Source organism: Struthio camelus, chromosome 5 (assembly GCF_040807025.1).
Source record: "Struthio camelus isolate bStrCam1 chromosome 5, bStrCam1.hap1, whole genome shotgun sequence".
NCBI lineage: Eukaryota > Metazoa > Chordata > Aves > Struthioniformes > Struthionidae > Struthio > Struthio camelus.
This window is the reverse complement of record NC_090946.1, coordinates 43,680,039-43,704,274: the sequence shown is the minus strand read 5'-3', so window position 1 is coordinate 43,704,274 and position 24,236 is coordinate 43,680,039. Positions and strand designations below refer to the sequence as shown.

Genomic DNA, 24,236 nt, shown 5'->3' with positions numbered 1-24,236 from the left:
GGGTGAATACTCAGCGCAGATGTAAAGAATCAGCCCAGGGCCAAAGGCCCAGCTAGCACAGTTAAAAACTCTCCCAGCCAACAAAGAAGGAAGGACATTAGGTTCCTATTTTCCACCTAGGAATGGTTGAAAAGGAGCAGGCACAGAGGTTCTTAAGTAGAAGAGGAGGCTGTTCCCCTAGACAGGAGAGAAGGGCAGAGGTTTCTTACAATCCTATTTGTTGAGCAGAATAGCTTTTTTTTTTTTTTTGGAACGAAACTAAAAGATTAAGAAGTCTTACATCACAGTGGCTTTTACGTTGGCAAGAAACATTATCAACTATACTGTTCTACTACCATTGTTCAACGTATGAGCGCTGTAAGTTTACCCCTCCTACCCTTACTTTTGTCTTTCCAACTTTAGAACTGTGCTTGCTGGCTCTCTAGTAGGCTTTGCATCTCTTTTAAAATCCTAAATGTTTGTGATAGGCTTACCAACATGGCTCTGGCAACTAGCTCACTTGAGCCCTATCAGTGCTACAGATACTTCAGGGACAGGCAGTTCCAGGATGTGGTTTCACCCACTTCTCCTCTGCTTTACAACTGAGATCAGAACAGACATATTTTTCTCTTCTGCCCTCCAGAGAGGAGAAACTTCTTATTCCTACATACTCTAACTAGGAAGGGGATGGGGGGCAGGGGACAAGAGGGGATGGTTGACTTTTGTTTTTCTTGTTTTAATTTAGAGGTTAAAAATTCCAGTGGTATACCTGGCCCAAGTCTATCCTATTAATATTTCTAAAAACCAGAAAAGGAAGACCTTTAAACAGTATCATCTATATTTAATTACCTTTTTAAGGAATATTTTGTAACTTGCATACTTTCAACAGATATTTCAAAAGGCTTTACTATGGGCCTTAAGAAGACTTTTATGTCCACATCCAAATTTCCCTCAAAGAACAATGACGTTCTAAAGGGCTTCTGGTACCAGGCCAAGACATAAAGTTAAAAATAAAACTTCCTCAGAGATCAATTTGTTTTTCTGGTTTGGGTGCATCTAGTTATTTATTTTCTTCCAGTTGTTGATTGGTTAAACTTTTTGGAAACTGGTAGTTGGAAGATTGTAGGTAAGCTGGAATTAAGAAATAATTAAAACAATAGTGTAAAAAAATACACTATTCTCTTCCTGCATTATCCTAAGTCCCTGATATATTACTAAACAATGATCTTTATTCTGAAAGGGTCCTGGTATAGCAGATCCTCACTTTTCCCAGAAACAGACAGACGCTTCTATTGTTAGGTTAGCATTTTGCTTGTTAGTGGAGAGGTATGTAATATATGCATACAAAATAAGCAAAAAAGAACAGGAACCAGGTGGAAACTCTCTATATTTTCATGCAGAAAAATGATCATAAAGTTGCTAGTTGTGCATTTATTCTCATCTAAAAAGCGCATCTCACTAGCATTTATTTTCCCCCCTCCACTCCCACTTATGAAAAAGTTAAGTAATTACCTATTTATATTGTGCTGCATCTATAAACAGGTCATGTGCAATGCAAACTCAGCAAGCTCTGTGTTTAGTCATTTTTATTTTTTATTTTTTTGTTGTTCTTCATTACATTACCTCACCCTTCATCTGAGTGTCTCAAAGTGCGTTATGGGTACTAAGCTCCTAATACTAACCCTCAATGAAGTCAAAAGTCTCTTTTGCCATTGACTCTAACCAAAGTGTTGCTGGACCCTAATTAAGTTGCATGGTGAGGAGGCATCATTGCATTGTACAGCTGGAAAGACTTGGAGGTAGAGTGACTAAATGGCTTACTCAAGAATGCACAAGAATTCTGTGGTGAGGCAACAAATACAAACAAGATTTCGAGGTGCCTGCCACTGGGCTAAGGAAAGAGCCTTACTTGTACCACTGCTCAGGATAGTATAACTGATGTAATACTCTGTGCATACTGACTTCAATTTTGCAAAGCAACTAATTGGCTTGGCACTAACGGGCACTGGGCCTACGACCCAGTGACAGTTGTCCTAGAAATGGGAGGAGAACTTGTGAAAACATGTATCCTGATCAATTTGTCTACGGTGTGTAGGACAGCTGGAGTGTGATGAAACTGAAAAGATTCTCCTAGATTATTAGCAAGAGAACAGGCTTATTCTTCACCACTTCCTTTTTTCCCCCTTTTTCTTCCAATTTAATTTTTAATGTGAGTGCATATACGCTCACCTATTCCTTGCCAGCCATAACTATGGACCTGACTCAGCAAACTGATAGAGACGTCAGATCTGAAAGGTTGCATATAGATGAGAAATTCCTGAAGTTGCATCAACGATGTCTTAGATGATGTATCCTCATAGCCAAATAAGCCAGTACAGGCAATGTTATTCTCTTCAATGCTTTTTTGTTCTAATAGGTGCAAAAACGAGAATCAAACTTGACTCAAGCCTGGTTTCTTGATCAGTAGTGTACAATGAATTAAGCCCCAGGCTAGATGACAGAAGGTTTGAGGAATAAAGAGATTTCTGGATGATAGTAAACAGAGTTCTTATTTTCAAAGGAATTTTGTGTATGTATGCTTGCAGGTTTTTAGTTCTATTTTACTGTAGCTCACAAATGATGAGGGAATTAAGAAACAAAGCAAAAACAGTAAGATATTCATGAGAAAGGTATCATGCCAAAGCCCAATCCTACTACCACCCTTTAATCCATGAAAATACTCATAAAAGCAAGTGTAAGAATGGGCACACAAGTGAAAGCAATTAAGTTATTAGGGGCTAATGTGTCGCTGCTTTACATCTGAGACATAGTAATTGACTATGTATACACTTTTTGCACGCGTTAATCACAAAGTAGAAGCTGCTAGCTTAAGCCACATGACAGCTCAGCTAATGAGAAGTAACTCACCAAGGTGTGCTAACTCAACCATTTGGACCAGATGAATATGACCAAAGATTTTGTTTTTAAAGTGCTCACCCAGAATCAGAAACCATTTTAAAGTAAAGCCTTGAAAGCCAGCCACGATCATGTCCTAACTTACTCAGAACCCCTGATTTTTCTCTTACGTCACAAACTGTAACCAATAATAAAAAGCTTTGATGACTATTGCCTGAGCTAAGGTGTGCTCTTAGGAGGTGTATTTAAAACAGTGCCTCTTGTTTTTTTTCCCCTGGTGTGGCTCTCTAATTTCATCAATCAATGGCTCTGTCTTCGTTTATATCTGCCTCAACATAAAATAGAATATACTAGTATAAAATACTTTAAAAAATGGATTAAGGAGATCCACAGAAAGATATGACAGGCTAGTGGACAGTTTCTCTGTACCGGAAAGCTGATTCACATGAAGATAGAATGCAGATGTAAAATGAAATCAGTATTTCCACATAACTTTGGTATGCTCTTATTCTGTAATACACTTTGTCTTCTTTAGCTTAATCAAATGAATTTCAAACTGGATTAAGCTAAATAGAATAAAGACCTACTGAAAATGCACAAAAGTTGTTCAAAGATGTTTTCTTGAAAAATAAGTACCGCATTTTTAATTACTCTGTATGATATTACATGGTAACGTCTCTGTATAGACAACACCTAAGAGGTTAAACAAATTGACTGAGTTTACGTTTAAAAAACCTTCTGTGCCCTCCTGATTCTGAAGGTAGAGGGTCTAAATAGAGTTCTAGCTCCCCTTCTCTCCTCCCAAAGTAATCAAAAACCTGGAAGTTGCCTTCCTTATGGTTTCATTTTACTAAAATAAACAAATAAACAAAGGCTGTTTCTAGTCAAATAGCATCATGAAATTAGGATTGTTCTTTTCTCCATCATGTCCTGGAGCCACATGACTAGGTAAGAATCTCAGTTTTCTAGCTTTCATGGCTGCAGAGAATATCTTGAATGGAAAGCAAGTTCAGAAGAAGCAATTCTTGTCCCTGTTTTTCAACAGGAAAACTCAGAATACAAATATTTTCAATAGTTTTACTTCAAACTGTGACCCTTAAATATATACAAACAAGAAGTCAAATGAATAGAAGCTTGCATTTTTTTGATTTCCTGATTTCTAAGTGAAGTTATTACTTTTAATTATTTGGATTGTGATCTTTAAACACCTATCTGGATTGGGAATGGTGTTGAAAAGAGAAACTGGATTCTCTGCTCGTTGATACCAAATGATAATCAGTTATATTTCTTTAACCTGTGAAGAAACTCATACCTGACTAAAGTATAAAACTGTATCATGGTTCAAATGGAGAATCTAGGTTTGGTAGCATTTAATCCCTATTTTATATGATGTCCACATGAGCAGAAATGTAATGGAGAATAAGGATCAGAGCATGTACCTCAGCATTGGGGCGGGGGGAAGTTGTGCATTGTTTATTTACATGAATACAGTGAATTCTCTACAATCAGACGTATATGCCATCCCAAAGGGATTTTTCCTAACATGTTTTGTCTGGCTCTTACCTATTTCTTTTGGGCTTGATCCAAAACCAGTAAAAGTCCACTGGAGGTTTCAATTCAATTCAAAAGGCTTTGAATTAGGCTATTTACTCAGTTTGCAACAAAAATTTCCAGAGCATAAAGGAGACCCCGGGAACCTGAGTGTAGGCCTGAATCAAGTCAAAGCACTTTGCAATGGAGAAAAGGGGGGGGATTTGCTTTCTCTTAAATAAATCTATGAGACTCTTTGTCTGAGACTGGGGCCCAGTTTCCCTTTCCGATGCCTTCCTTTTTCTCAGTGTTCAAATGCAAGTCCAACATTTGGCTGCCTGTGCAGTTCAAAGCTAGCCAAGAACCTAAGTCTGCGATTGTCAAGTTCCTTGGAGGACTTGATGACATACAATCCCAACCTATAGGATAAGTGCCCCCGTGCATCTCTCGCTTGCCTTCCCCCCCGCTGCTGACAGTGCTCATCCCTCGGCAGGTCTGACCCGTTTCCATGGCAACCAGAGTGCCAGGCTCAAGCTGCCTCTGGTCTTGCCACCTGTTATTACTTCATCTCTCAAGTGTAAGGAATTGTAGTACATCCCCTTAATTTGCTGTTCAAAATGCATCTGTGGAGGATAGGCAGGCTCAAACAAGAAATTACAAAAAAAAAAAAAAAGACATAAACGAGAAGGGAAAAGAAAAATAGCAATTTGACTGTGGCTTTCACAGAATCACAGAATGGTTGAGGTTGGAAGGGACCTCTGGTGATCATCTAGTCCAACCCCCCTGCTCAAGCAGGGTCCTCTAGAGCACATTGCCCAGGATCACATCCAGGTGGATTTTGAATATCTCCAGCGAAGGAGACTCCACTACCTCTCTGCGTAACCTGTGCCAGTGCTCTGTCACCCTCACAGGAAAGAAGTTTTTCCTCAGGTTCAGATGGAACTGCCTGTGGTTCAGTTTGTGCCCGTTGCCTCCTGACCTGTTGCTGGGCACCACTTCGAGGAGCCTGGCCCCATCCTCTTGACACCCTCCCTTCGGATACTTGTACGCATTGGTGAAATCTCAGTCTTCTCTTCTCCAGGCTCAACAGGCCCAGCTCTCTCAGCCTTTCTTCATAGGAGAGATGCTCCAGTCCCCTCATCATCTTTGTAGCCCTCTGCTGGACTCGCTCCAGTAGTGCCATGTCTCTCTTTACTGGGGATACAATTTCCCTGAATTGCAGCTTCTAGTGGAGCAGGAGATGGATACCCAGCTGGAGAGGCACCCACATCCACCTCGTTCATTTTACTGAGCAACGGTGGAAGCCAGAGAGGTGGGCTGGAGAGGTGGCTCTGTGCTCAATGCTCAGGACAAGATCCTGCTCTGGAGCGGCACAATAAAAGAAAAAAAAAGTATAATCCCCAGTGCAGTGAAGAACAGGCCAAGTAAAGCTCAAGTACATTTGAGGCTCTTGCACATCAGGAAGAGATGTGCACAGTCATTTCTGTGCCATCCTCACCAATGAATTACATGTAGGGTTTTTTCACTGCAGTTCTCCAGGAAAAACGTAAATCAAACTGGGAGGAAAAGGCCAGTCTCATTGTGTATGTTTACACTGTCATTAACACCAGAGATAAGCGTGTTGGTTAAACCCAAACTTGGAAGTATTGGGGCACTTAATACAGAGACCCTCCAGCAGGCTGTAAGTGCAGCTTGGGCTGGTAGTGGTACAGCCGTGTCCACGGTGCACAGTACTCAACCTAATAAGCTCTGCTTGGAGTGTGTGTGAATTTGGGTGTAGCATCGGGAAACTGCTGCTATTCTAATCCCAAAGCCAAGCTAACGAGACCACCCAGCCCCACTGGCCTCTGCTAGCTCAGGTTCTTGACGCCACACTCCACGGCAGAGCTTGGGCCCTTGGGAGCCAGAGAAACAGGCTGTGCTACTGCGGGAGGTGGTGCGAACCACGCAATGTAACTATCGGCAGTTCTCACTCCTAACTGCATTCTCTTTCCTCTTTGAGTTAGTTGGCGCTGTGCTGATAGAAGCAGCTATTGCCTTTGCACAGTTTTTAGCAACTCTGACAGGTCATCTTTCCTGCATCCCTACTCATGAAGAGTTATAACCAATGAGTGCTACACGAAATGAGTGCTACAAGAAGCAGGTACTTCCTCAGGAGTCAGAGGAAGCCTCTGAATGTGGGGGAAGAAAGAATATTTGATCATATTTTTTACAGGAATTGATATGGCCCTTGTGTTGAACAACTAATGAGTAACTTGGGAGGTGGGAAACAGAAGGTACAGCTAGAAAAATTTAGCATCAGCTAATCAGATTTTGTAGATTTGGGGAATCAGCATTCCTGTACCACAAGGCAGTGCTTTATACAAATGTCTGTGCTGATCTCGCAGTCTTCTGCATGAACACCTACAACAGGGGCCAAAATCTCAGTGCTCACAGTAAATCCCTGGGAATGGACCATGTTGTAACTGTCCAGTACCTCATGAGAATAAACAGTAGGAGGTGAAAAATGGGAAAGCAGACAAAAAAGCCTGATGTGTTAAAATATAAATCTCCTGATTTTGAGGGGTACCTCTCCTGAGACTTGGCCTCTGGACATTGAAATGCATTATTCCCATCAGCTCAGGGAACTTGAGGGGTGATTATGCTGCCCAGTATACAGCCCAGTTCGGACAGCATCTCTCATGTATTCGTGTAAGATTGGCCAGTGTCTTGGAACAGGCCCCTGCAATATGTTGTAGACTTTGGATGTGGAAATTGCTCACTGGAGGAATGTGAGAAGGCATAGCACCTAATTTCAAATTCAGTCAAATCTTTTGGAGTTTACTTGGTTCAAATTCTACACTGGGAAGAAAAAAGCAGGCAGATAGCAAGCCAGGAAAAGAGTTATAACTGCATAAATGATACCGTTCACATCTCAAGAGCTGACATGCTACTGAAGCAACACATGTTTTTCAAAAAATAATTATTTAGTCAAAGTGGAAATAATTTCCCACAAACTATTCATAGGTGCTTCTTCTCAAGGAAGGTTGCACATTGACAACATTTAGGACCTGGTCAGGCAGTACCGCAAAAAAAGCAACCCCCCCAAAAAACAACTCAAAGCCCCTATGTGCCCCTATACATAGGGGGAAAAGTTTGAGGTTCTTCACTGTTTCCAAACGCTAAACAACTCATCTATTTTTTTACTCAGCCGTCTGACAAAAAAGCATAAAAGTCTGAGATATTTACAGCTGAAGAAACGGTTTGAGTGGAAACCATTATGCAATTTCAGTCTCTGCAATCCTTATGGTTTCTTTTAGTAATCTGACTTTTTTTACTGAAAACTAGCTCTGGAAAAGAAAAAAACAAATAAACTAATGAGACGTCAAATCAGGGTAATGTACATATTTTCACTGAAAAGGCACCTGCTGCAGGGTTTCTTGTCACAAGGTGAGCATTGGTGCATCCTTGCATTCAGTTGCAGCTCCTGTCACGTCTCCAGAGAGGATCAGCACTGAGGCAGGCAAAAAGTAGACCTGATGTAGCTTTTCAATTGATGTTGCTTGTGGAGAGGAACAAACGGCTCGTCTCCAACTGAGGGGCTGACTCTCGTCATTTATTCATGGCCAGCCCCCTGCCTGGATCGAAATAAAAATGTTTCAAAGACAACAGTGTGGGGGAACTGGAGGACAGCTTGGAGGCACACTGAGGTTAGCGCATTAATTTTTTATCTCTGGAGACTGGGTATCCAATTATGCTTAGAACACACAAACAACTTTGGCTAGTCTCTCCAGCAGAGATTTATCCACATCATAAAATCTGCCATGCAACCAGGCACAACCAGCTGATGCCACGAAATAATACCAACAGGTGGTTTTACAGGTCAAATGTGCAGAGTGACAGGAGCGCAGTGAACTGCGTTCTCATTAACTAACTGTACAACAGATATGGACCAACTTGTACGCAACAGCTAGGCCAGCAATAGCCAGCATAACATGCTTTGTTGCAGAATTGTCATTGGCCAAAGTGCTTGGGGACATAAGACCTGTTCAGTTGCTGTTTATCTCACAGCTGCCTGTAACCAATGCTTCACAAAGCAAATTGCCACTGAAAACTCTTCACTTACATGAACGATTAGCTCCTTTTTAAAGGAGAGGAAGTTTTTTCTCCATACGGACAGACTATCCTACTCTCCTAGGAATTAAGTAAGAGCATTTATACTAGTCCATTCATTCACACATACATTTCAATAGACAGAAGTCTAATGTAATACTTACATGAGAAGTGTCTCAAAATTTGTGAGCACCAGCTGCCCCCAGAGCTGGCCTGTACTCATATATTGAGATGGAATAGAACAGCAGGTGTTTTGTGGCAGTCTTGGATGCACCCTGGGCTCAAAAATCTCACACTATCACTGCCAACATGTGGAGGAAAAGACAGCATAAAAAGAGGCTGAGAATGGTGCGGGACCACGTCTTTTCATTGATGGGTTTGGGGAAGGATGAAGCTCGCTTTTTTGATGGTTTTCTATAACTTTCTTCTCACAATTTCATATGCATGCATGTAAAAAATCAGAGAGGAGGTCAAAAATAAATGTGTGCGTAGGCAGAGGCAAGACTGGATCCTAAGAAAGGGCTATTTCCCTGCATCAAAGGACTAGGTAAGACAGAGAAACTAAGTAACTAAAGCTCTAACAGAGCACAGGCTAAGATGGCACAGGAAAGGCAAAGGCCAGAGAAGACTGTTGAACTGTCTTCCATGTGGAAAGGGTTAACTATAAGTGAGGAAGAAGGACAGAAGGAGAGAGAGATGTAAATAAACAAGACCACTTAGGGACAGTAAGATGTGCCAAGGAAGTGGGACTTTGTGGTTAGGTCAGTCCATGTTCTTCGATACACACCTATGCAGTGGCTCTTAGTCACTGACAGGTTGTTTCTGTCTAAATCTCTTTTCCAGTCCCTGGATAATTTATTGAACTATCCAAATTGGTCTATGTGTGAGAAAAAGTGTAAAGATAAAAGTGGGGAAGCAGGAGGGAGAAAAAGAAGAGGCCATCGGCTCTTGAGCTGGCTCCAGCTAGTGGATCAACAGCTGAATCTTGTAGAAGCCCTGCTCCAGAAAGCTTCCTCCTGCATCAGTAAGGCTGCTGTTGCTGCAAGTACTGCTAGGAGCAGTGACAGCAGAGGAGATGTGGGCACAAAGGGAGGAAGTTCCTACTGCAGCAGTCTGCCTGAACTTTGTTGACCCAGTCCTCACCTCCCTCAGCATGACAAATTCCAAATGGCTCATTTGGATTTGCCTTGCCTTTTCTAAATCAGGCTGCTCGTATCTCTCTGACACACTGCTAAGCAAATAACCAGACCCTGCTATATACCATATCTCTGGTCCTCCTGTTCAGTAGGTTGAGGATTAGCTGTTTGGATTAACATCCCCCTTCCTCCCTCCCTTTTTCCCTCCCTCCCAAGCCCATGCAGAGAGGATTCTTGAAGCCCAAGCCCTGCAACACTGCAGACCTGTCAAATCTAATTCATAACACATGCCTAGCAGTTCTTAGGGGAGAGGAAGGATCTGATGCCCTGGCTCCCCACCATCCCCCTGTACAAAGGGACCATTTAATGACTGCACATTAGCAATGTGGACAATTAGCATTCACATGGAAGATGAATGGCAGCATAAATTAAATATTGCCAAGTGAAAGAGCAAAGATGCAAGATCTAAGCTCAAGGCTGTAAACAAATAAACAGGCAAAAAGGAACAAACAGCCACTGCGACAGCTAAGCCATTTGAGAGTTACCTTCCGGCATCTGGGACCTTCCCCAGAGGGGATCTTCACATTCACATGGCTCCTGGCTAGCTGTTAAGCAGATTCTTCCTGCTCAAGAATCTGGATCTCATAACGATCTAGGGGAACACAGGGGCTCTGGAGGATCACAAGCCCAACCAGCTCCCACTCTCTGCTTTCCCATGGCGCAGAACACACCTCTCTTTGCAGGGGCCAAGGCTTGCTGCTTAAAAGCAAGAACCTAACCTTTCCTCAGCTCTTCTAGCTCCTCTTCTTGCTAACTTCTATCAATCTCTAAGCACCAGAAACATAAGGACCAAGACTGTCCTCAGCCTCTGTGACAAGCTCAAGGGTATGGGACACTACTCGTCTTTGTTTGGCCATCTGTGCATGACCATTATCAATATTAATTCAATACAAACTTGCAACATGCCTCTCAGATATGCAAGTATTACTAACTACTGCATGGACAGAAAAAAAAATTCAGAGCTAAAATAAATTCTAAGTAAACGAAAGGTACTGGTTGAATACTGACATTCTCCAGCCTGCCCAAGCAGTCGCTCTTACTGCACTGACAGCTCAAGTTTATCAACAGCTGGAGAAGTCAAAATTACTTCTGCTGTGAAACCACTAAACACGTGAATAACTAAAAGGTGGAGCATAAAAGTGACAGAAACACAGGGATTGCCAAATGGAAACAGACAAAATGGCCCTTCAAGCTCAGACAGTGGCTAGTAGCAGATGCTTTGGAGGAAGGAAACCCCCTCCCTCTCTCCCTGGGGACAATTATCAATTATCCTGCTTAGAAAGAAAATGTTTTCCTACTTCCATGCTTCTTCCTGTTCTTCTTAATGCAGTATAAAGTGTTTGCCTGTGTATTTTTTCCCATAAGCATTTTATTCCTTTGTCCACATTGTTCATTACTTTGAACTAAAATGACACATTCCACAGGGTGATCTGAAAGGACTTTTTGTAAGTGAACAAAGGTATCTACACAAATCCCAAGGTGAAAGCAATTATCACACAGTATTGCACACTGGAAAACTGAGAGACAGGGGCTAAGAGACTTGCCAAGTCTTACAAAAAAATCAGTACTAAAACACAGTCTCCTTGACTCCCAGTTTTACGCCTAAAAAGAAGAGAAGGGACAGTCAAACAGAGCCCTCTGGGCCACAAAATTTGCTTTCAGCCTCGCATTGGTGTGGGGAATCCAGGTTTGTAACTTTTCTCCTCTCGTGTTCCAGTATTCCTCCTTCCAGATCGGTGCTAATGCTTTTCAATCCATAGATTTTCCCAAACTATAATTAAGTAGCAGCTTTTGGTACAAGTGAGGGTACTACTTTTTGCAGGGATAAGGGGGAGAGGTGTTGTGAATTTCATACCCCAAAAAACTGAGACATGGATAAAGGTCTCTTATTCAAAGACAAAAACAAAGAGCGGCCCCTGAAACAGAATATGTTTTTCCTTGACATCCCTGCTAACAGCCACTGGGAGGCTGCTTGATGATGAGCAGGTTGGACATCTCTTCTTTTCCCCACTCTCCTTGCCACCTCCTCCCCACAGGAGCAGTAATGGAAAAGTGACTTGCTGCAGAGATAATGCTAGGTTTGAAATGAATTCCTGACTGGCTGAGCCAGTGTCAGTGTGAGCCACAGCTGATTAGCTCTAAGCATCCAGGTTCCAGTCACTCACAAAGGAGCCAGGCAATCATGCCAGCCTCTGCACAGCAGACACAGGTGGAGGCAACATCATTGAAAAGGATCTGAAAGGCAAAAGGAAAAAAAATACTCACGTTTGTGGTTTTCATTTCTGTGGACAGGGGAGGAGCGGGTCTCCTGCTCTCGGGCTTCATCCCCCTCTTCGCTGGCAAGGTGAGTGTGAGCATAATGGTAGCTCAGTCCAGGCCTGTTCTTGTAACGCTTGCCACAGACTGGGAGGAGAGGAAATATGGGGGAAGGCAAGACAGAGCGGAAACATCAGTACTATCTGCAGCAACAACAACATCCTTTAAAACAACATCCCTTTCCCCCTCGACAGCAATACCACGCTCCCGACGATCTTATTTGAAACTCTACCAATGGATGTTAGTGAAAGGTGGCAGAATGCCATCCTGCAGCCTGATGTCCCCAAATAAGCTCTCTTCCCACCATGCTGCCAGCACTCCTTGCAACGGGCCTAGACAAGTGCACTTTTGGTCTCCATAGCCCCGATCCTTTCTGCTGGGGTTACTAACAAGATTGCCCATAAAATCAAATGAAATGGCAGTTGTGATGTTGGTGCTGCACGATGCACAGCAATGAGAACTGAACTGAGAAGAAAGGACATTATTTTCTTGATTACTGGTCTCTGCAAAAAGGAAAAAGTCTTACTTAAAAAAAAAAACCTCATAAAGGTTTTCTTTAAAAGGGTAATTAAATAGGTTTATTCCCAGATTCCCAATCAAGACAAAGAGCTTCTTGCTAGAAGAACATTCAGCAGTGACACTTCTATTCTTTTCCCAGGTAGACTTCGTATTCAGCATGGCAATAAATAATACGACGTGTGACAGAGAATCCTCCTTCTGAACTTTTGTTTATTTTAGGATTAAGCCAACAGACATTAAGAACATTAAGAATTCTGGCTCACAAAAGGTCTATATTTTCACCGGAAGCTCATCACTAGGTCAGACTTTAACATAAGATTCATTACATATAAATTCAGCTTCTATAAATTTTTAATTCATGTTATTATCTCTCAAAATGATTGTCTCTAGAAGTCATCTCTTCATCTTCACAGCAGTCTCTGAAAGTCTATTTTCTTTCAGATACCCGTTTCTTCTACCCAATATCATTATTGCCCTTTTAAAAGATTGAGAAACAAAGATAGAGAAGCTCAGCGACCTCCCTGCAAATTGTTACTCTCAGACACACTTTCAGTCACTGTATTAGCTTCATGAACCTCAAGGATCTCACACAGGAATAAATGGCATGCCCAGTACTCTGTCCCACATAGCTTGCTCAGGAAGGCAAAGAAGTGATGTCAGAAGAATGAACTGGACCCAGCAGTCACTAGTTCTCTTTTTAGATCTCTTGGAAAAAAATCTCCAAGGGGCAGTCACTACCCAATCTTAAAACTTCACTCAGCTGTGATACCTGAAATGTATGCTGCAGTGCATATGCATACTATTTCCCATTCCCCCTACACCTGAGTCTGGGAATGTCATTAAACTCTATAAGCAAAAAATCAAAAAGACCTACCCCAATTATGCACCGGCATCTAAGTAAAGCTTTTATTATTATTCTTTCCTACTACTACTAACAAAAAGCCAACTGATGCTCCACATTCTGGAACAGAGGATAGGAAACTGTAAATCAAAGCCTAATGTGATAATTCAGTTAATTCTCCATTTCTTCTAACTGGTTTGTAAACTCCCTCAAAGAAAATATGTTGTCTTATTAGAAATGTGTAAAACAACCTCAAGAGATATCAAAAGGTAAGTGATCTGGAACATAAGATACTTTTATCCTAGTTTTCGTCATGGGGATCAGAAGACATAAGTATGATACTCACCTTGCCTACATGAAAATAAGAGAAATATATCAAATAGAGAATAAAAGTTGAAAAGTAATGTTTTGTGAGCAAACACACCTGAACAAATACGCTTATGCCCCAGTGAAAACTATTATTCTGCTAGCCAGAAAGAACTCTTCAAGTATAAATTGGAAAGCAAGAAGGAAACTCAGCCTTCATTACATAGTAGAAGTGGCTCTCCGCTAAGAGTGCCCTCAAGACAGCTAAGCATGATGACTGTCTTGCATCCAAGATACCAGAAAGTTTTGGGCTTTAATAGCAGACAATTGGAAATAATTTTAAACTGAAGAGAAGCCAAGTTCCAGTAACTTGGAGAGGAACCCCATGAACATGGGTGAAAGTCTCATAACTTCAGTAATAATTATTCTCATGGAGATCAAAGGATTATCAGGCCCATATGAAACTCATTAGATCAGTAGCGCTGGAGAAAAAAAATAACATATTAACTGAAGAATTTCCATAAGGAGGACTAACACAATGTCTCTATGTCACTAGGTCCAGTTTAGCCCGGACTGACAACAACCAAGAATCACTACTGTCGTGACCACTGTAACAACCGTAAGTGCAATTATTTGATGGTATTACAGAAAGACAGTAGTCCCTCCACAGTTAAAGTGGAGCCTCATTTTGATCCTTAAGATTCAAAATAAAGGTCTCCCTTCTCTGAAAATTTTGCAAGCATCTGTCTTTCTTAGACTGCCTCAGAGAAAATCAGAAATCAGTCATCTTTGAAAAGGTCTCCCCTCCCCCCTCCTTTTGGGACCATTTCATCCAAGAATAGTTTATTCAGGAAACTTCAAATGTAGTGAGAGGTGTTGATCAGAGACACTAAACAGGATCAATAGAGAGCAGAAAAGGGTCTCTTAGTCCCAGTTTTTTTTTAATATGGCCTTTTTCCCTTGTGCCAGTAGATTTACAAAAATGTATCCTGGTTGCTGGGAATGTTTTTCATTTATTTAAAAAAAAAAAGAAAAATCAAAGCTATCCCTAGGCACGTTCATTGAACAGGAGACGCATGATCTCTAAAAAACATTGGTTTGGTCTCCCTTCTTCTGGTACCAGCCAGGTACTCTTCTACTGCATTTTGGAGAGGGAAACAACTACTACTCATATACTCCTTTGTGATTCTACAAAACAAAGTTTAAGCAGAGAAACAGAGGCTGAGCTGACAGGGAGTCAAGAAACAAGGTATTCACAGTTCTGTATGACAGCCTCTACTTTTGAATATCAGAAAAAGTATAACTCTAAAGTAATCATCAATCCACAGATAACTAGAAAATGCTCACCGTTTAAATGATTTCAAAAAGATAACTCCTTCTAATTATGCAACCGTTACAGCATTTCTTAGAACAGACAGATTTACATTCCTAGCAGATTATTTGAGTATCATACTAAGTCTTCTACTCTATCCCACTTATTTGTGTGTGTTTGAAGAGAAAAGTTAAAAATATGTACTTCTGCTATGAATTACTGACACTGCTCAAAAACTTCTGCTTAAATTATCTTCAGAGCATGATCTGATAATCAGTGCTGTACTGACATGGGAGGAGACACTTGGAGATTAGTAGCTTAGCAATATATATTACCCAGTTCTATCTTCCTCTTACACACCTTGATTCTGCATTATTGCTGACTTACGTGCCAAGCCAAACAGATGAACTCTAAAATCCAGTCTCAGTTACCTATTTGAGTTTTTTTTAATTTCAAAGCAAAAACATTCCTAAAAAAGCTACCTGACTCTATTACCTTCAGGCTCTACCTGAAATCAAATCCACAATTCTAGCTCTATAGTTGTTACCTTTTAAAAGCATAGTGTTCTTGAACTTAGGTCTCATCCAGTTTTCTCTGCCAATGCACAGAAGGAAACTTGTATTCCCTGCAGAAAATCCCAAGGCTGTGGCCTTTCCTCCATTCCCTACAGGATCCTGCAGGGATTTTAGCTGCAGAGTTATGGTGGCCTAGGAAATCAGGTGGGTTTGCAGACTTTCCTTCCTCCAGCAAAATATACGAGATCAACAGGAAAAAAACAGCAAGTATTGATATAAGCTGAGGCAGCAGTAATTCTGCAGTTGGGCACTTCCCACTGGCGAAACTCTTTCAAACGGCCAGAGGGCCTTCCAGAGTGGCAGGAACTGAGCCGTTCTTGGTTAAAAATTAAGTCAGAGGACTTCTTAGCCAGAGTTGAGGCAAAAGAGTTTCATTTACACAGTTGCAATGGATCCTTTGTAGGGTCTGTGGATGAAAGATCTACTGCTTCTAGCAGCTTTTTTCTTGGAGTCGAGACTTTTCCTCCTCTCAAATTCATGTTTTATCATGGCAAAAGTCCTAAGCAATGCCATCAGATGAAACCACTGGGATTTCCTATTCCCTATGCAAGTTAGACTTTTGTAGGGGCAAAAAGTATCATGATTTTAATCGGACAAAAGAACCACTGGCTTCAGAGAGAGTTTGCTAGAAGAAAAACTAAGTCAGAACTTCAAGTTTTCTCCACCAGACTGGAATCTTCCCAAATTCACCCTAATCTCTTATTTTCCAGATAGAGCACATTTTCTTAATCTTCTATATCACTGTGGTAAGAAGTAGTTTCTATAAAAGGGTGCTCATTAATAAACACTTAGCTCTTATATAACTCTTCCCACTGCAAGACTGGCTTTTCAAACATTAATTAATCTTCCCTCACATTCCTATGTGGAAAATATTACCCTCATTTCACCGCTGAAAAAAGAGAACCACAGAGGGGCTAAGTGACTTGCCCACGCAGTGATCCTTTGTCATTACCAGGATTAGAATTCATGAGTTCTCAATATCCAAACTGGTGCTCACACCACATCTTTCTCATTCTGTAAGCTGACAAAAGCATAAGGAGAACTGGTTCTCCCAGTTTGAAATGCATGCTGGTGATTATGTTCTAACTCTATGCAGCTTGTACATAATTAGTGAGAGTATGCCTTTCATAAACTTTGCTAGGTGGCTTTGCCTTTCTTTCAGTAGCTTTGCCTTTTTGTATCTTTAATTTTCCTTGCCGGATAGGCTCATCATCCTTGCATGTGGTAGATTTCATCCTGATTCTCAACATCGGGAAGCTGACTTGATCTTTAATTAGGTAGCCAAGCCCAATGAAAACAGCAGGAGTTTATAGGATGTGCCCCACTCCAACTCCTACATTTAAGGGCATATTTTGCTCTAACCTGATGTGAATGCCATCTCAGGAATAGCCTGGGTAAGTAAGCAGTAATAAGGCAGTGCAGATCAAACATCACAAATGGGGAGGAGGGGGAGAATCTCTTAGGCTACCGGATTGAAACAAAGTTATGCAACCATGCTATGGAAAAAAAAAACTAATTTGCAGGTAGTTCAATCACATGCACAGGATGCTTCATAAAAGAAAGTTGTAGTTTAAGTTCTGGCCTGTAACAGCCTGCAACTTTTCGGATGAGCAAATTCCCCTCTCTCTGTTTACGTTTCTTTATGAGTAAAATTAATATAAAATACTTCCCCTGCTTTAAAAGGAGGTTTGAAAACTACGACTTAAAAGACTTCTTCCTCAAATATTTAATGGCTGTGTTGATGTCATTTTGAAATTGTTACACGTTTGGTCCTTGGCAGGCTGTGAGCTATGTCCCAGCCAGCTCTCCACATACATTCTGCACAATCTGTCACCAGTATGAGACAGAAGGAAACAATCCATGTTTTTAGTGGAAACAGGAAATTGGGAGAGTATATGCATCTTTTTTCTCTGAATCTTGCCCCCTCACTGTCTTCTCTTTTCTCATTTGCCTCCTGTTCCTTCTTCTCCACTGGATTGTGTCAAATGCTAAAGCTTAAGTTAACTACTGGCAGGCACTCATTCCTCAAAGTTATCTTCTTGTCACACCAGTCACTCCACTCCCAAAAAACCATTCCTGGTTTTGCACTGGTTTGGTAACATAATCACTGCTATTACAACAGTCATGCCCAGTCTCTGGCACACCTTGACTTCTCAAATTTTAACATACTATATTTTGACATCCATTGATGGAAAAGGCATTATGTTTGCCCCTTGTTGATCAGTAATGTCATATTATACACTTCTTTTATCAGAGCAGCTATTTGGTAACCTACTTCTTACAGGATTTTCTGTAGATAGGAAATAGTCTTTGTTTCACTGTCCCCAAAGGAACAAGTCCCAGAATCCACTGGCTTTATTAAGATCACAAGGATGCTGAACTCTCAAACAAAACATGTACAGGTCAGTAACAATATGTATGTCCACATTTTCAGAAATGAATTGCTGGCAGGAGCAAAGGAGGAAACAGGCACCCTATATGAGCAGAACGTGGTCAACTATCAGAGCCAGTTCTGTTCCCCCTCTTACCATATGCCCCACTCCAGACTTATTAAAATAAGGTTGAGTGTTCTTGCCTCTTTAATCGTGGCTTCTCTACCAACAGTGCAGTCAATCAACACCCGGTAGAGCAGATATGGTGGGAGAGTTGTTTGTTGAGTTCACCTGAACAATCACCTCATTCTAGGTTTTACTGCTTATTAACTACTTAGGGATTCACTAGAAAGGATAATACCAGAGGATGATTTAGGGCTTATACTGCTAATAGTTTAAAAGGAAGCTGAAGTAATGGTAGAGATTTATGAGAAGCGTGTAAAAACATTGCTACAATCAAAGCATTTCCAAATCAGCTTTTCACAGGGATATTTAACCAAAGGTCTACCCTAAGAAGATAGAGTAGTAGTAGTGGACTCATTCCTAATATCTGTGAGAATTAAGACATCAGATTAAGCTTAAGAGAATGGATAAAAATCAACCTACACCATGATTTATCTCGCAGATCTTTTGTACTCTATCAGAGAATCAATGAGATATTTGTTCAAATGAGTATGGCAGGATGAGGTCAACTTGAAAGAGCAGAGAAAGAAGGAAGGAGATGTTATTAAGGTAATTATTAAAGCAGGCACTTTGTAAACATATACAGGAAAATATTTCCTAAAGAACAGGCCACAAGGAATTACATTAAGCAAGTCATGCTAAAACACCATAATATTTAACTGGAATTTTCAGAGGAACCTAAAAGAGAGAGATCCTCACTTCCCACTAAAATTCAGTGGAATCTGTCCATCTTAAATCCTTTAAAGGATTACCTGAAGATTCCAGCCTTTTAATGACAGAGCCTATGATATGTTTAGTGGAGAAAGGCAATGGAGAAGAAAAAAGGAACCTTACACTTAAAAAATTTTGATGAATTCACAGAAACATCAGGAGCATGTTTCAGGCGGTAATGATTTGAATGTAGGGTCAAACATTTTTTGAAACAAAAAGCAAGTTCTGAATAATTATTATTAGTTCAAAGTCAAGTTCAGAGTAGGGACCTAGGGACCAACTCTTATACGATGTGTAGGCACAATACAAGTTGATAGGCACTTACTGAGATATTCATGGAAAACAGTTTAGGAGCCTACCTCCAGGTGAAATCTGCGGGAATTAGGAGCCTAATCTTTTGAAAACTTCACAAGGCACCTTTCTGCATCTTCAAGCACCTGAAAGAGTCCCTTTTGGGCCCAATGCTTGCCTCTATTTTTATTATTGATTTGGAGGGTGGAATAGAGAGTGAAAAAATCAAACATGCAGAAAACTGATTGTTGGAGAACATACTAGAAAAAATATACATATAAATCATATGAGCTTGATTAGTCAAAGAATTCTTTCAAATAGTAACATAATTAATAAATATTAATATGACATCTCGTAAAGATAAAGAAAGCATGGTATAAACAGGACAAAGCAGTATACTGAGAAAACGAAAGATGACAGATAATCACCCGGAGTAGAAACAGGTGGAAGAGGGAAGGAACAAGAAGTTACAGTAAATGGTACATTAAATATGAACTCACATTGTGGACGGGGTGAAAACTACTTTGCCACTGAAACATAAGAAATAGCACTGGGGAGGAGTGGTTTGCATTGAAAAAGGGGTTGCATAATAGGCCAGCCACCTCTGTACCTCTTATAGACATATAACATAGCAAGCTGCAAAAATCCAAGTTCTACAGGTAAAAAGAAGTTACATGTAGATATATCAACCATTTTCCTTTCTTCTGAACTGATTCTATTCTCAGAACAGCATGTTCTGTTTAGTTTTGGCCAGTGCTGTTTAAATAAGATCCTCTGGAGATTTTTCAGAGAGAAGAAACTTAAAAAAAAAAAAAGAAGAAGCTTAAAAGCAGATCTGAAGAAAACAGCCGAAAGAAGCTACAATAACTGTTTTCGGACATAGAAAAAGGACATTGTTATCCACTAAGAAGAGAGCAAGAAATGCTGGTCGTAGACTGCAGTAGAGAAAAATCAGGTTAAATATTTGGAGAAACCGAAAAATGAAGAGTTTTTGACAACAGAACCAGCTTCTACAAAAGACTACAGAATCAGTGTCTCTGGGTATATTGAAGGTTGCATTAGTCCCTGGTCCAGCGGAGATCATAGGAAGGTTTCATTCAGTTCTCATTTTGCATAAAGAATGGATTTGAATACATACCTCAGCCGCAGAAAGACTATGAAAAACGATATGATACAGAAGTATGCTATTATGCCAAAACTGCAATTTATACAGGCATAAGACCAAAAGGAGACAAGGACATATTGGTAAAAGGAAAAGAGAAAGAAGTAACTCCTTTTAGAGATGAGCAAGGGAAATTTTCCACAGATGGATGGACAGAATGCAAGGATGGAAGTAAGTATGTATGTGGGTAGGTTAAAGTGGGAACAAGAAAAGAATGAAAGCAGACAAATGAGGATGGACAGTAAGAAAGGCAGCTTGTAGAGATCTGGCACAAGCAAAACATTCTGGCTGAAGGAAGGAAGTAGGCATCCAGAGTCATGAAGCTCAGGTGCTACAGTTGGTTGGAATTTTTATTCCAGAATACAAATTTCTGGATAACACTTCAGAAAAATTTTATGTTTTACAAAGACGGCAAACAGTATATAGTAAACAATCCAAAAGTGGTGGGACCACTCTGACTGATGGTTCCCCAGCTGATCATTTGACAACCACATGACATCATTTACATATGTAGGTATACATACATTCATTCATTCTGCCCCTCCTCTAAAATCACACACCGAGTTTATTTTGAACAGCTGAAGTAGAGTATCTGGAACTTTTCTTGCTTGACATCACAGGCTTTCAGGACTACTCTTCACTAAACTTTCAGGCATCTGCTCTACCTTCTCATCAGGGATTCAAGCTACATTTGCGCCTGCTCTGACACAGCAGCTGAATCCATTCTGCTGTGGTACCATTTCTTGCCTATATCCATCTCACACCTTGCTTTCCTGCCACTTTCATTATCAAGCTTTTTTCCCAAGGGAGCTCAACGCACAACACTGTCCAATGGAATTGGCTGAAAATATGACTAACCAGTTTTCCACTTGCTGATTTGATGAAATCAAAAAATTTCATGACTCTTGGCAATTTTATTCATACTCTGAATGACAACTTAGCCAAATATTTCATACTAAACTTCTGATGCACTATATGCTCAATAAAATCCACTGAAATATTTCAAAATACTTCATTCCACAAAACAAGAAAATTCTTTCTTTTCTTAACAACACAGGATAACACAAAATGTTGAGCTTTCACAACCTTCTTCAGCATAAAAATTCCATATTTCCAGTCAGGCTGATTGCCTGTTCTAACAAAGACAGGCCTTTTCAGGAATAACACCGCCATCTTCCAATACAAGGGGCAGTGTCAGCAAGGAAGGAGGTGGTGGTGAGGGAACGGAGGCTTGGTGCTGCTCTTTAATCATCTTACCAACACATAGACTAGGTGTTTCACATATGGATGAAAGCTACTGAATACAGATATTCTTGTTTCCTATACACATGAATATATAACTATGAAAAAAGAGTGGACTAGTTCTTCACCACAAATCACTTTTTGTGACTATGTCATTAAATTACAAAATTAATTGGTTTTAGATATGCTTGTGTCCTCACTGTAGCCATTTTCCAAACGCAAATATGAGAACACATGGAGAAAAAGCAACCTGCAAGTACATTAAAGAATATACAGAAAAAGTAAAGTGTCAACTCATTAAGGTAATTATTTGTACTACTAACGTGATTCTAGGAATAATGCTTTCCCAAACAGGAAACACATTCAATATTTTTGACCTGCATGCTTCCACCCAAAAGTAAGCTGTCTGCTCAAAACATCTGCACATTGAATACTGCAAAACAATTTCTAACCTACCATAATTAGATTGAGATTTACCCATAAAAAATATTTAGCAAATAATTTCAAAGAAAAAATAGATTCAAGAAAACCTTTAACGGGCTCACGATCACTCAAGCAGGAAAGACACCTCAACTGAAAAAGCTGGTTATTAGCAATGAGTTATATGTAATATTTCTAAAGAAAGTTAACAAGGGTGGGATGTTATTTCAGGATGATAGCACTACAATTGGGACAGTTCTCTCCTTCTGCTCCATAGTAAGGTAAAAAAGTTCTGCTACCACATAACCCTTCTCTCAGCCATCTACACTGGAAAAGGAGGAGTCACTGGATTCCAGAATTTCTTAAAAATGAAAGATAGCTGCTAAATGAAATAGAATTTTTTTCCCCAAAACCAAATAGGAAATTCATGCTTCAAAATGTAAGCCAAGGTAAAATTCTGTGAGTACAACAATGTGCCAGAACCTTGCTTAGATTTCTTAGCTCAGACTTCTGCTGCTTCCTTCAATACCTTAACTGTTTTATCTACTATTTGCACATCACTACTATGTATGTTGTGAGGTATCTATAAGATTTAAAAGCAGAGCAAGATCAGACAATAAAAAGTCACTATGTTCAAAATACACCACTGACAAGTATCTTTGGATTTAGAAGGAGGTTCCAAAGAAGAGATAAAGACAGTCATGCATACACCAGCACAGAAAAGCTATGGATTTCAACAAGAAGATGCACAGTGGACTCCTACATAAGTCTTAGGAGACACATTTTAATTCTTTCAGTGCACAAGAAGAGCTGTTTAACTACAGTAGAAGTTTCCTGACTCCTCACATCTTAAAGAGCTCTTCTTCCTTGATCATGTGTTCAGATACTCCTATGCATGTGCAAGTCTTTCCACTTCTACTTATTATCAGTAGTCCTTAGAATATTCGTCTTGCTGAAGTACGACACCCAGTGTGTCCATCACTGTACTATGCAAGGTCACCTGGTCTCAAGATAAGAGAATATGATTTGACTACATGGAATATAGCTTTCATTTACCACACTTGTTTTGTATTTCTTCATTTTTTAAAAAATAAGCAGGAAATATTTGATTTAGATTGATATAGTAATGGTTGGTCTTTTAAGGTCAGAAATACTGCAAGAAGGGTAGATAGTGAAGAATGGGGAGTTCTAATTGTCCCCAAAACCACCAAACATTTGTGGACCATGGAAGTGAAGACCTCCTACTATTCTCCTACTTCTACCAACTTTGGTTACCTTGCTAACTTGTAAGATAGAAGGTATTCAGTAGCACAAATTACTATTGCACATACACACTACCGCAGGTGTTAAGGTGAGAGATCTCAAAAATATGTTGGTAAGATAAGTGCCCCTCACAGAAACAACATAACGAAGTGAACAAGAATATCAAAAGAAGAAGAAAAGTACCAAGGACCAGCTTGCAAAAAACCACATTGCGTACCAACTGCTGGTACGCATACTTTCCATATTTGGACTCTGATATCCTATTTCCGTTTGGACAATGCTCTACTTCACCAGCAGTGCCACTTCAAGATTACAAACAGCATGGCCACTTTCAAAAGGAGTAAGTGTCAAAACCACGCATTCCAGTTGTGTTTGCTTCTTAGGAGGGCACAACTCCTGATCACACCATAAGAGTCCTTTCTGAGTGAGGGATAAGAATAAGACCTTCAAAATTTAGACCAGTGAGATTTTAAAAGGACTGAAGGAAAGAGAATCACCAAATATATGAAGAGATACAACAAGGGTGAAGTACCTTTATCGGAGATTTTTGAGTTATGCTTTTGTTTGTAACTATCTGAAACAGAGAAAGAAATAGAGGGTGAATCTTACATGGGGAAAAGGAAGATAAAAGGCAGAGAAGCCAGAAAGAGAGAAGGATAGAGAGAAAGAAAATATGAGAGATGATTTATTATAGTGCAAAGGGAAGTGGACTCTTGCTGAGGACTTAATTTTATTTCCTTCATGCAAAAACACCAAGAGCAGCAGCAGCAGCAGGTGGCAAACATGCAAGTCAGAGAGCAGCAGAACACTTTGCTGGAAAGGAAAAGATGAAGCCCTGAGTGCACTGAGCTGGTAGGACCAGGCTTAAAGCAGAGTCAGCTGTCTGGGTACTACTTACTGTCACAAACATAGGGTTTGTCATGATCGTCCTGGGAGGCAGCATCATTCCGTCTCCTGCCACCTCCAGATCCCCGAGCCTGCAAGGGCAAGAAGACCCGTTAACATTATTCCACTGCCCCTCAGGTCTCTTG

At 40.3% G+C, this 24,236-nt stretch overlaps 1 protein-coding gene across 10 annotated transcripts in view; it reads right to left on the bottom strand.

Moving 5' to 3' along the window:
• DPF3 (double PHD fingers 3) overlaps nt 1-24,236 on the bottom strand; it is a 180,367-nt gene that overhangs the window by 46,368 nt on the left and 109,763 nt on the right. For 6 of the 10 annotated variants that reach the window (XR_011141489.1, XR_011141490.1, XM_068946092.1 and 3 more), the window contains 3 exons: nt 24,104-24,182; nt 23,738-23,779; nt 11,958-12,095 (listed from right to left, as the gene is read on the bottom strand). Coding sequence is in view for 6 of the 10 variants with exons in the window: in XM_068946092.1 (XP_068802193.1) it covers nt 11,958-12,095; nt 23,738-23,779; nt 24,104-24,182 (259 nt within the window). In the remaining 4 variants the exon portion in view is untranslated. The remainder of the gene's footprint in view (nt 1-11,957; nt 12,096-23,737; nt 23,780-24,103; nt 24,183-24,236) is intronic. The other 4 variants (XR_011141491.1, XR_011141492.1, XM_009670401.2 and 1 more) reach the window with 1 other exon arrangement.